The 13,737-nt window shown below is 36.4% G+C and overlaps 1 protein-coding gene across 1 annotated transcript; it reads right to left on the bottom strand.

Annotated features, from left to right (window-relative positions):
- Positions 1 to 5,497: 5,497 nt before the first annotated feature.
- LOC107407013 (UDP-glycosyltransferase 74F2-like) lies at positions 5,498 to 7,912 on the bottom strand. Its single transcript, XM_016014232.4, has 2 exons — positions 6,619 to 7,912; positions 5,498 to 6,362 (listed from the first exon to the last, which is right to left on the bottom strand). Exons 1-2 carry the CDS (start codon positions 7,264 to 7,266, stop codon positions 5,598 to 5,600), a joined length of 1,413 nt encoding a protein of 470 aa, XP_015869718.3. The 5' UTR covers positions 7,267 to 7,912; the 3' UTR covers positions 5,498 to 5,597.
- Positions 7,913 to 13,737: the final 5,825 nt, after the last annotated feature.

Here is a 13,737-nt window from a genome sequence, read left to right as displayed (position 1 = left end):
TTACCTTCTCCATGTCCATACGGATCTTTCCTTCCTCGATGATGTGTCCAAGAAACTTGATTCGTCTCTTGCCAAATGCACATTTTTCCTTCTTCACAAATAATTGATTTCCTCGGAGTCTCTGAAATACCATTCGAATGTGTTCGACATGTTCTTATAAGTTAGGGCTAAAGATTACAATGTCATCAAGGTACACCACCACAAATTTGTCAAGGAAATCTCGAAACACTTGGTTCATGAGAGTGCAAAATGTTGCTAGTGCATTCGTCAACCCAAAAGGCATCACCAGGAATTCAAAGGCTCCGTATCGTGTAACGCAAGTGGTTTTCTCTTCGTCTCCTTCAACAATTCTCACCTGGTAGTATTCCGATCTCAAATCCAATTTAGTGAAAAATTTGGCTCCACTTAGCTGGTCGAACAAGTCAGCTATTAAGGGGATCGGGTATTTGTTTCGCACTGTGACCTTGTTCAGTGGTCGGTAGTCTACGCATAGGCACAAAATTCCATCTTTCGTCTTCTGGAATAATACTGGAGCGCCATAAGGTGCCTTCGAGGGTCTCAGGAACCCTGCTTCCAAAAGTTCCCTGAGTTGTTTCCGTAGTTCTGCCAGCTCAAGAAGGGCCATCCGATAAGGTGCTTTTGTCGGACGTTTCGCTCCCGGTATCAGTTCGATTTTATGGTCAATATCTCATCGAGGAGGTAGGGGTTCCTTGGTAAGTTGTCTGGCATCACATTACCGAATAATTTCAAGGCATCTAGTACCATAGGAGGGGTAGTTTCATCATCTTCACCCTCCCTCGCTACCACCAATGCTATGTAAGAGGGTTCTTTGCTTCTTACTCCCTTCTTAAATTGGAGAGCCGATAGAAGTTTGGGGTTGTTCAGTTGCTTCCTCTGTACGGGAACTACTCCCGTTTGTTCCCCCATCATCAACAGGCTGTTAGCGGTGGGAATAGTGATTGCCTTCTTCTTCACTAGGAAGTCCATTCCCAAGATTACATCAAAGTCATCCATTGGTACTACAATCAAATCTACCCAGTCCTCCCAAGTTTCTAACTTGAAAGGGACTTGTTTCACCAAACCCACCGTAGGTAAGGCTTTGGAATTTACTGCTTTCAATTGCCCTGCGTCATTTTGTAAGCATAAGCTTAACCTTCGAGCTTCAATCTCTGAACAAAAGTTGTGGGTGGCACCTGTGTCCACCATCACACTCTTTGCAGCCTTTCCATTTATCTCCGCATCCACGAACATAAGACCTTTCTCGCTGGTCTTCCTGGCCTGAACGACCTGTCCATTAAGGGCATTCAAGAATCTCAGCGCTCCCACTTGTGCGCCGTCTTCTCCTTCTTCTACTGCCTCCTCTCGCCCTCCCTCGTGCTCTTGGGAGCGAATAGATGCTTGTAGCGCACTAAGAGTGGTCTTATGGGGGCATTCGCCCACTCTGTGGGGACCATTACATAGGAAACATGACATAGGTTAGGATCTAAATCCGAATACATTGGGGTTCCGCGGTGGAGGCTCTCTCGTGCTCGAAGGTTTCCTATTGTCGCCTCCCCCAGGTCTTGTGAGATTGGTAGGCCTGAAGGGTCTACCACTATTGGCATTCGAAGGAGGCGATTGGGGCCTTCTATTAATGGGGCTCTCTGTTGAGTAGTCCATTAGGCGCACTGCTGCCCTTAGCACTGAGGCTAAGTCTTGTACTCTCTATTGATGAAGTTCTGTCCTAACCTAAGGTTTCAGCCCTTTCAGGAAGTAAAAGTGCTTATCCTTCTCAGACATGTCACGTATATCGAGCATGAGTGCCGAGAATGCTTTCACATAGTTCCTTACATTACCGATCTGTCTCAATTCTCTCAAATGTCGACGGGCAATGTAGTCCACATTCTCGGGAAGGAATTGGTTTTTAAGTTCCTTCTGTAGCTGGTCCCATGTGTCAATGATGCATCAGTTGTTTTTGATATCTTCGTCTTTGGATCACCACCACAGTTTTGCATCAATGGTTAGGTACATTGTAGCCATGGTCACCTTCGTTTCCTCTGAATCCGATTTTATTGCTCAAAAATATTGTTCCATACCAAACAAAAAGTTTTCGAGCTCCTTCGCATCTCGTGCTCCTCCATACGCTCGGGGCTCAGGCACTTTCATTCGTCCATAGTCCCTACCCATTGAGACAGCAGGTCGATTTTCTACCGCTCGCATGATGATGGCGAGCTTAGTATTTATTTGCCCCATTTCCATCTTTAAGGCTTCCATGGTGGCTGGAAAGTCTTCCGTCAGTTCATTGACCGTAGACATCAATCTCTCTATAGCCTCTTCCACGACTCCATCTCGCTTGCCTGCAGTAGAGCTCGAAGGGTCAGTATTCCCCCATGGGGTTTGTTTCCTCTCGAGTGCTCTCACTCGACTGGCTATGTCATCAACTGTCTCCATCTTTTCGAAGGCTGCCTGTCAATTGTGGCCTTTGATATGTGCATCTATGATGCCAGCAATCTCCCCGAGCTGCTGTTCGATGGTATCAAACCGCATTTCGTTTGTCAGCTTCGACATCCTGTGCGAGCGACTCCCAACCCCGCTCTGATACCAACTGTCATGGTCCCACCATTCTAAGTATACAACGGGGTCGTACGGTGCTTACTCGTCCCTCGCGGGTAGTAAGCCAACCGTCAATATCCCTCGTAGGCAAATAACCCACAAGATATTAGTATTGTGCATGCAACAAGCAAGCAATAAAATAAAACATATAATCACAATTGTTAGGAAATAGTCAGTAAACAAGGCAACAATACAATGAAATGGAAATGCATTCGTTTTATTCGGTCTTCCATGGAGAGAACAGCAGAGAGGTTTACAAGCATGCTATCAAGAGTTCTCACCTATGCTAGTGGTTAACCCAACAACTCACCGACTAGCCACCCCCCTCCAAAGAGCTTATTGAGCCATTTTCATTCCAACAGGAATACATATCAAAATATGCGAGGAATCATAATGGTACTATTTCGTATAACAAAAGCTAGAAATCCAAGCAAGTGACCATGGGCTTGACTAATGACCCTCGATGAACTTGGTTTGGTATTTACAATCAAAATGCGAAGGTGTGTGCGACTCTTACACCCTTGCACTGGCATCGGGATTGCCAACAATTATACTTGCTCGCTTATTTCTTCTTTCTCTTCCATTCCATCAATTTTATTTTATTTTTTTCTTTTCTTTCTTTCTATTTTTGATTGATTCCAACCACCACTCTCTGTTTCCAACGGATTACATTATATTACATCACATGAAACGGATTACATTATATTACATCACATGGTATTTATATTTGTCGATTGTAGTACTTTTATATGCATACATATTTATATATATATATATATATATAAAGAGAGAGAGAGAGAGAGAGAGAGAGAGAGAGAGAGAGAGAACAGAGACCAAAAGTAAACCATATGTAAGCTTAGTTTTCATTTACATCAGCACTTCCCACTATATGCTTACACATACAACACCAATGAAATATGTGAAAGAGCTTTATTCAATTGATGTTGGACTAATACGTAATAAATACAACAAGAGAAGATAGATAAATAAGATAAACCTACCAAAACTAAAGACCATCCAACTGTTACACAAGATGTACAAAACGTATGAATAGAGATATGTATTACAAAGAAACATATCTACTATTACTATAAACTGTTAACACATATAGATAATTTTGTTTTTGGTCAACTGCCTAAGGCAGAACAATTAAATAGAGTATAAGAATTAAGGTTATTTTGGACACGCAGCTGGTGGTGGCATTGTTAGCTTGCCTTTGTCACGCAATCAAAAGGTATTTTTTTATTATTATTATTATTTGTTTGTTTGTTTGGTCCACTATCCAAAATTATATTGTTGAACTAGTTAATGAATGCGGTTCTTTTCTATCTTTGGTCCACTATCCAAAATTATATTGTTGAACTAGTTAATGAATGCGGTTCTTTTCTATCCCTTGCGTTTTCCATCAGTTAGGCTGAAAAGTATTTAATTTCCTTTCTATATTTATTTACTCTTTGGCCTAACAATCACCATGCATGGCTAGCAAATTGTTAAAAATAATAATAACAAAATAAAAATAGCCAATATATACTTGTTAATTTGTTTGTTATATGAGTTATACATATTGTATTCTGTTGTATCCATATTTATAGTTACTAACCATTTTTATATTCCAACTGCTTAAATCTTTAACAAATAAGTTTGCTTGATTTGCTGATCATCATCACAAAGTTAGCAACCACATTTTTTTTTCTTTAATTCTACGGTTAATTAGTTGACATACGTACAAATAATGATCCATAAATCTCAAAAAATACATAATTCATGAAGATGCTGAGGGATCGTCTACTATCTACATGCTGAACATAAATTAAATATAATGATCTCACAAACAATGAGATTCAAAGCTAGCTACTTGGTAGTTTATATATAAGCCATTGATAATGTAGCGTTAAATATGATCAATTCTGTTCCATATTTTTCTAAGTAGCTAGCTAGTTATAAACCTGAAAGTCAGTCTCAGTTCAATTACCCCATGCCATGATGAAGTGAACCAGCAAAATTGAACTCATAAACTCAGTTAGTGGTTCATTGCGACCACATTAAAAAGGTGTTGTATCTGTGTTTAATTTGTCGTAGGACTGGTGGCCTCCTAGGGCCCGCCACGTTCGACAGTACGGAGTGTTCTTAACAAAAAAGAAAATAAAAAATAAAAAGAAAAATAATGATCGATGGCATATGTCTTTGCCGTAGGGGCGTATGGCTGATGTGGGAGGCACTGCCCTACTGAATAACTCCTCCTCCCATGGATCAAACTAACATCTACGGGATTGATTGGATTTGGAAATATCGAGGTTTTGGTACATGGATACGCTGCATCACTACGCACTGCGTCGTATTCAAGCTAACGTCATTGCTTACGTACGTGAACAAATCTTGTGGTTGTGGAAATTATGAAATTAATTCAACCATACGTATGTATATATATATATATATATATAACAAGTTTATTACACCGACACATGGTCCATTATATATGGACATATATAGCATTAATTTCATGAAAATGAAATTATATATGATATTATTTAAAAACCAACATAATAATAAATTAAAAAAATTGATAGGGTGTATTTAATTTACAATTTAAAAAATTATAAAAATTTATAAATGTTTAGAGGTATTCTATTTAAATTTTAAAAAAAGTACATATAAATCTAATGATATTTAATATAAAATCTATTAAAATCTAGTTGTATTCAATTAAGATTTTATACAATTCTTTTAAAATCTGATGATATTCAAAAAGTTATTGATTTTAAAAAAATTTAAAAATAATAAATTTTAATGGATTTGAAAGAATTTTAACAATAAAATTATGAAAAAAACTGTTAATATGAAATTTAATTTTAAATCCGTTCAATTCTTATAAAATCTTAATGGAGTTTATAGAATTTCATAACAATTTATCAAATCTTTTAAAGTTTATAATTTGTTTTAAATGTATTAAATTTTAAATTAAATAAACTTTAAATTGAATACATCTCCTTGAATAAGCTAGTTGATTACTTAGTAGAGCTTGGAGGAGGAGACGATTTCAATTTGGATATAAATCGGTCAATGTTGTTGTCGGAAGAGCCGCCGTCACTAATTGCCCGAATAGCAATGTTTCTCCATTTATTGGCGTTGTATTTAATTTCTTTGGCTCTCTCCACCTCCATCACCTGTCTGATGCACCCACTAATTTCATGTCTCCCCACAATCCCATTCTCATCCACACGAACTCTAACCCCGACCTTCCAAACACCCTCCACAAGCTTGGCATTGGTAGTTTGGTCGGTCCATTGTGGCATGGCTACCATTGGAACTCCCAAGCTCAATCCCTCCATCGCTGAATTCCAACCGCAATGCGTGAAGAAGCACCCCACGGCCTCATTGGCAAGGACTTCCAACTGGGGGCACCATTTCACCAATAGCCCTTTATCATCATCTTCCCCAAACTTATCCCGCAGCTTTTCCTGTTCAAAAGGCCTTATCACCCATAAGAAATACATGTTGGAAGCTTTCAGTCCCATTGAAAGTTCCTCTATTTGCTTCACACTCAGATTGGCCATGCTACCAAACGACACATACACAACAGAGCCCACCGGCTTTTTGTTGAGCCACTCCATGCAAACACCCGATGCTTCGGATTCGAACAGATTAAACCCGTACTCTTTGTCATCATCTTTGAATTTGACCCTCATATGCTTATTATTCAAGTATGCCGATGGAATGGTCGGCCCAATTGTCAGCGTGGAGGGAAATACTTTTGACATGCATTCCACCACCTGTTAATTAATTCATTGTCAATTATATTAGACATACATATATATATATATATATATATTAATTAGTTATTACTCATTATATATATAACGTACCAATTATTTCGACAATTGCCTAAATTTATATGAAGGGACATATACAATACTTTTTACAAAGATTATTCAACGTTGCGACCTCTCAATTATAAGATAATATTAATTAATAACGAATGAATGAAGCAAACTAGTAATATATGCATGTAATTAATTAATTAATTACCTCTTCCTCAAAAGCTGAGACGGTATTGCAAAGTAAGAAATCGGCTTTGTGTGCATTAGAAAACTGGGACAACACCATCTCAAAGTAAGCGGGATAAGAGCCCTCCACGCATATGAAGGACGGCATATCCGGAATGTCAAGAAAGTGCAGGCCCGGAATAGAGAGTGGGATGGAATTAGTAGGGATTGGGAGGTTGAGGAGGCCATGGTGAACACAGAAATAGATGTAATTGACGGTGCAAGGTTGGGTGAAGAAGGCAGCTGAGGCTGTCCCAAACTCTATGGCCACATCCAAAGCCCAAGGCAAGAAGGAGTCGTACACTATGCAATCGATGGGGTCATCTGCTGACTCCTTGTACTTTAAGATCAGCTCAGCCAGGCTTTTGGAGCCGGCAGCTTCTAGTTTTGTTAAATAGTCAGCCACGCCTTCAGCTTGAGCAAAGCCGCCATCGTCGAAGCCATCCGAGATGGTGTCCAGTTGAACGGAGCCGGCAATTGATGGGTTTGGTTTAAAGGTTTTCGAGATGAATATGGTGGTGGCAAGGGTGGCTTTCAGGCCCTTTGATGATAAGTGCTTGCAGAATTGAAGTAGAGGGTTTATGTGGCCTTGACTTGGATATGGAACGGCTAATACATGCCCTCTGTGCATCCCTACCCTCTATGCCTTAGCTATCTACCTGCCTAGATCTATTGATCAAGATCTCTCCTTTCTTTCTTTCTTTCTGGTGGTTTCTATTCTTACCTCTATGTGTAAACACACACACACACACACAAATCAGAGACTCCATGCATATGGATATATATATATATATATACACACAAGAACATACAAATTTGCCATAGTAAACGTACATGCCCACCATGTAATAATCGTGCATAATATTTCAACGCCAAGAATTTTATTTCTTTTCCATAAAGATTCCATGTAATTGGCGGCATCCAAAGATTAGGTACGACTTTTTACCACAAAAAAAGATTAGGTACGACTATCAAACCATCACGTATATATATATATATATATATGTGTGTGTGTGTTTTTGGAATGTCTAAACCACACACAGTACACGCAAAAACATGAAAAGCAAAAAAGTGTAGCGGTAAAACCATTTTTGCATTAACCCTTTTGCACAATTGTCGAAGGCAGTGCAAAAGATTGCTTTTAGATTAACAGTGGGCAGTGGAAATGCTGTTAACAGCACATATCCAGCCGTAATAACAGCTCACAACCGGCATATGTAGGTGGTAGAAAAATAAAAAAATTTCTTATCTTGCCGCTTCCTCACTGTATATAATGCTTCACTTCTTTCACTTTAAAAACATGGAAAGAAGGCGAAAGAAGGAGAGTATTAAATAGAGAATTTTAAAAAATAGTTTCTTCTAACAGAAAGAGTGTATGTTTTTTTTATTATAAAAAAAGATATTGTCAAGTGTGCTTTTTTTATTTAAAAAAAAAAATATTATATTTTTTTATTTATTATTTTATATGTATTTTATTTGGATATTTTTCACATAAATATTTTATTTTTATAATTTCTATTTCAAATGTAATCATATATTCTATACCACAATATCCTAAAAAAATAATAAATCATAAACTCCAAATAGTTAGTAGAGATATTGATGCATCTCCTAGCTTAAGGTTGTGGTCGGCATGCGATGAAGACCATTGACCATAACTTTGAATTAGGATAGGCAACTAGTATGTCTTATGCGGCAATTAAGGTTGTGGTCGGCATGCGATGAAGACCATTGACCATAACTTTGAATTAGGATAAGCAACTAGTATGTCTTATACGCCTGTTGCCGTATGTCCATCATTTTTAAAATTGAAAGTTGAAACCACCAAAATATCCTGCACGTATCACTTTTCTTAATTAATTAATTACAACACATGGCTAAGAGGTAATTCTAAAATTCTCCTGGAAGAATAACTATATACGTTTTGGAAAGAGGATAGATTTTTTATCCAATTAAACACTAAATTAAATATTAAATTTGAAAGTATATTCTTAATTAATTTTATATATATATATATATATATAAGAGTTACATATGACTATCTATATATCTCAATTAAAGTTCATAACTATCACCAGGAATAAACAAATTGCCACATCCTATACTAATCAAATGATTCATCCAATAATAATTAAATATAATTGTATTTTAATATCCTCTATTTTGATTTGATTATATATGAAATTTTCAAATTTAAATCATATCATATTTTAAATTTACAAATTATTTCATATTAATCAAATTTTCAACTTAACTAATAAAAAGTTTAAAAATTTTTAAAAATAAACTATTTTCTTTTTCACAATTTACAAACAAAATTGGTAGAAAAAAATTGATTAATTGAAAAAAACTAATCAATTTTATTAATAATTTTTAAACTTTAAATTAATCATATTCAAAATTAAACTAATTTAAAAAGAAATTTGTAAAATACAATTGTTTTGGAACTTGGACTACTTGACTACTTTGACTAGAGTTACTCCAATTTACAATTTTTTTATTTTTCTATGATATCGTATGCTCAACATTCGAAATTGGTCCCGATCGATTTTCGCAGACAGTTGTGTCTGTTCATGGACTGGTCAAGTTGGACAGCTCCTATATCCTTACACGTGTATATCTCTCCTTGCGCCACACTATGCAGGGTCTTGCGTAAATTTATTGATTTCATTTTTTTTTTTTTTTTTTTTTTTTTTTTGGGGGGGGGCGGTTTAACAGGAGGCCAATTAGCCTAGAAATACAACGCCAGAAGCAGTTAGAACAAAACCATCGACCTCTAACAACAATTGGGACATGAAAGCCTAAAGGAAACCTATGGCTTTGACCCATTTTAGCATTTAATACATTCTCTTCCATATTCGGAGGAAAAACATCCTTACAACTACCAATCAGACCAACACAAGGATGGATCATGGTTGAGATCAATATCTCCATTCATCCATAGGACAACAATATTCGTGTCAGGTGGTTTGAATTTTACATCTTTAGAAACACCTTGATGTTTCTTCGATCCCAAATCCTAATTTCCAAATCTTTCAAATCACAAGCTATAGTAACCATTTCGCCTTTAAATTTATTAAACCAGAATTAGAAAATTTTAAAACATCTCCTCAGGACTTTTGTCCTATATATCTTGCTTTACCTTAATAATTTTCTCCAGTTGTTTTTCCTTTGATAGCGAATTGTGTACAAAATCAGAGTCTTTTTATTAAAATGCAATGTGAATTTAAAAAACGAAAAAGATTTTTTTTTTCAAAAAAAAAACTGAGAATTAGGTAGAAAATTAAATAAACTTGCGAAACGAAAACAAAGATAAAAGATAAATTGATTTGGCGATGCATACAATGTAATTAAGCATTTTTTTTTTTTATAGCATTTAAAACAATTTACTCTTTTCTCCGGTGTCCATAATTTTATAATTATAGAATGTGAAAGGTAGAGACCGAACCTTGTTTAAGGCATAGACCACTAAAGCTTATCCATACAATGTAATTAACCATTTTTTTCTTTTTAGCATTTAAAACAATTTACTCTTTTCCTCCGGTATCCATACTTTTATAATTATAGAATGTGAAAGGTATAGACCGAACCTTGTTTTGAGGCATAGACCACTAAAGCTTATGCCTATGCCTGGTGTCCCTACTCGAAAGGCCCCAAAAAAATTGTACTAAAAATTATTATATATTGTTTTATATACTTTAATTTTTATTTAATAAATAATATAGAATAATTTTTTAGGAAATATATAAATTGATTTTTTAAATTCTACATTAACTGTAATTTATTATTATCTTTTATTTTTTTAATATAACATCAATCAACTATTTATTGTATTTCACCTAAAAATTAAATTTTTATTGTATTAAGTCTTTAATAGTTGAAAAGAAGAAGATTTAACCTCTCAATTTATAAGCTTTTTCATCTTACTTCTATATTTTTCTTTTTATTCACTTAACTTTTATACAAGTTGCTTAATCTTTCTCGCATACTATATATAGTCTACAAAAATTTTATTTAAAAGGGTTCTTACAAGAAGCTAATCTTATTAGTTATTATTTTTTTTTTTTAATCTCAATTACCTTTTTTTGTTATTTATATAATGATTTTATATTGTTTATCTCATAATATATATTCATATATATTTGTTTTCTAAGAATTCATATCTATAGTTTACAACATTCCAATTATACTATTGTTTATTATATAAAATAAACTGCATATATATGGTAGTGTGCATTTGCCAATTTATTTTAGAACAATTGATTAAAATTTGCCATTTACATGATTCATTATCAGTAAATATATATATATATATATATATATTTTTAATTACTAACAATATTTGATAAAGGCCTTACAACAATTTTTGGCTAAGGCCTCATAAAGAGTTGAGACAGCCTTGGTATAGACTAATTTAGAAATTGACATTTAATTAGAACTCATTTATTTAGTTGTCGAGAGGGATGACAAAACAACTCATGAGGATTTTCAGATTAAACGGGGAACGGGGAGGAATCGGGGCAAACTTCCTTACTAAGGTCGACAACGGGCTAGAATAGGAATTGTATTTCTTGTTCTGTACCCATCCTATTTATGTATATACTAGGTATGGCCACGTGCGATACACGTGGTTTGGATTAAAATTTGAATGTTTAATAGCTTTTAAGTAATATGAAAAAGTTTGAATTAAAAAGTTGTTAAATTAGTTTTTTTAGTTAACATTTTTCAATTTGTTTAGAAGGATTTAATCTTAAATTATTAACAAACATAAAGAAATTAATCATTTTATCCCAAGTTTTTCATAAATTTAATATCCAAATCGCATCATATAATTTTGAAGTAAGAACACTTCCAACTGATACGAACCTAGGATGACCTGCTTCTAAACCCGTATTATATTAGTCCGGATCTTAATTAAGTTCAAGTTCTAATAGAATTGACCTCAACCCCTAACCAACCTATGGTTAGAAACCTTGGTATAATGTAAACGCCACAATAGGGGATGGAAAACCTATTGATAAGTCAAGCTAAAACAACAAATTCTCTAATGGTGTTTTAGGTGTTCTCAAAGAAAAAAGAGATAATTAATCTCACAAGTATTTTCTCAATCAAATCAAAGTTAGTTCTTATTGATAACTAAGCCTTTAAATAGGCTTTGAAAGAAACAAAATAAATCCTAAAAACCCTAGGTAAAACCGGCCACACACATAAAGAATCCTAGTTGGCCGCAACTATACTTCCTTTCCTAATCTAAGTTTGATTAATTAATTCCTTTATATTAAATTAGGAATTAATTAATTTACAATAAAATAAAAACCTTCCTAAAGTTATTTGTCCAGAAAATAAATAAATAAAAACCCAAAAAGAAAGAAAGTCAATCGCAAATTAGGTAACCAGTTGACTTTGACATTTAGGCGGAATTATTTCTTCAACCGAGCTAACTTATGTCTGCCTGATGTCCGAGCTAACTTATGGCCTATCCGAGCTAACTGATGTCTGTCTGAGCTAACTTGTGTTTGGCCAAGCTAACTGATGTCTGTCCGAACTAAGTTGTGTCTGGCCGAGCTAACTGATGTCTGTCCAAGCTAAGTTGTGTCTGGCCGAACTAACTGATGTCCGAGCTAACTTATGGCCTATCCGAGCTAACTGATGTCTGTCTGAACTAACTTGTGTTTGGCCGAGCTAACTGATGTCTGTCCGAGCTAAGTTGTGTCTGGCCGAACTAACTGATGTCTGTCCGAGCTAAGTTACATCCGGTGTCCGAGGCAAGACTCGTCTAAGATCAGATGTCCGAGGCAAGGCTCAGATATCCGAAGTCTGAGATCAGATGTCCGAGACATGGGTGTCCGATATAAAATATCCGATGATAGTGTTGATGTCTGCCTGATGCCCGAGCTAACTTATGGCCTATCCGAGCTAGTTGATGTTTTTTTTAGCTTACTTGTGTTTGGCCAAGCTAACTGATGTCTGTCCGAACTAAGTTGTGTCTGGCCGAGCTAACTGATGTCTGTCCGAGCTAAGTTGTGTCTGGCCGAACTAACTGATGTCTGTCCGAGCTAAGTTACATCCGATGTCCGAGGCAAGACTAGTCCGGGATCAGATGTCCGAGGCAAAGCTCCGATATCCAAAGTCCGAGATCAGATGTCCGAGACATGGTTGTCCGATATAAAATATCCGAGGATAGTGTTGATGTCTGCCTGATGTCCGAGCTAACTTATGGCCTATCTGAGCTAACTGATGTCTGTCCGAACTAAGTTGTGTTTGGCCGAGCTAACTGATGTCTGTCCGAGCTAAGTTGTGTCTGGCCGAACTAACTGATGTCCGAGCTAACTTATGGCCTATCCGAGCTAACTGATGTCTGTCTGAGCTAACTTGTGTTTAGCCGAGCTAACTGATGTCTGTCCGAGCTAAGTTGTGTCTGGCCGAACTAACTGATGTCTGTCCGAGCTAAGTTACATCCGATGTCTGAGGCAAGACTCGTCCGAGATCAGATGTCCAAGGCAAGGCTCCGATATCCGAAGTCCGAGATCAGATGTCCGAGACATGGGTGTCCGATATAAAATATCTGAGGATAGTGTTGATATCTGCTTGATGTCCAAGCTAACTTATGGCCTATCCGAGCTAACCGATGTCTGTCTGAGCTAACTTGTGTTTGGCCGAGCTAACTGATGTCTGTCCGAACTAAGTTGTGTCTGGCCGAGCTAACTGATGTCTGTCCAAGCTAAGTTGTGTCTGGCCAAACTAACTGATGTCTGTCCGAGCTAAGTTGTGTCTGGCCGAACTAACTGATGTCTGTCCGAGCTAAGTTGTGTCTGGCCGAGCTAAGTTACATCCGATGTCCGAGGCAAGACTCGTCCGAGATCAGATGTCCGAGGCAAGGCTCCGATATCTGAAGTCCGAGATCAGATGTCCGATATAAAATATCCGATGTATGGGTGTCCGATGTAGCAGCCTCCACCACTTGAATACTTAAAACAGGTCTTTTATCTTCAGGTATGGACACGCCCTTTTGAGAATGAATTACTTTCTGGATAAAGGCAGTGAGGTTGTCCTTAAACCTCTTAGCTTGAGCCCTAGTGATCGGTCCAGTCTTCATCTGTAT

This window comes from Ziziphus jujuba, chromosome 1, assembly GCF_031755915.1.
Source record: "Ziziphus jujuba cultivar Dongzao chromosome 1, ASM3175591v1".
In the NCBI taxonomy this organism is placed as follows: Eukaryota; Viridiplantae; Streptophyta; class Magnoliopsida; order Rosales; family Rhamnaceae; genus Ziziphus; species Ziziphus jujuba.
The sequence above is the reverse complement of the archived record's forward strand: the minus strand, read 5'-3'. Positions and strand labels throughout refer to the sequence as shown.

Bases quoted from the DNA above. Each gene is read 5' to 3' on its own strand.
- LOC107407013 (XM_016014232.4), bottom strand. From the start codon at position 7,266: ATGCACAGAGGGCATGTATTAGCCGTTCCATATCCAAGTCAAGGCCAC. The intron at 6,363-6,618 runs GTAATTAATTAA...ATTAATTAACAG, and splicing joins TCTCAGCTTTTGAGGAAGAG to GTGGTGGAATGCATGTCAAA.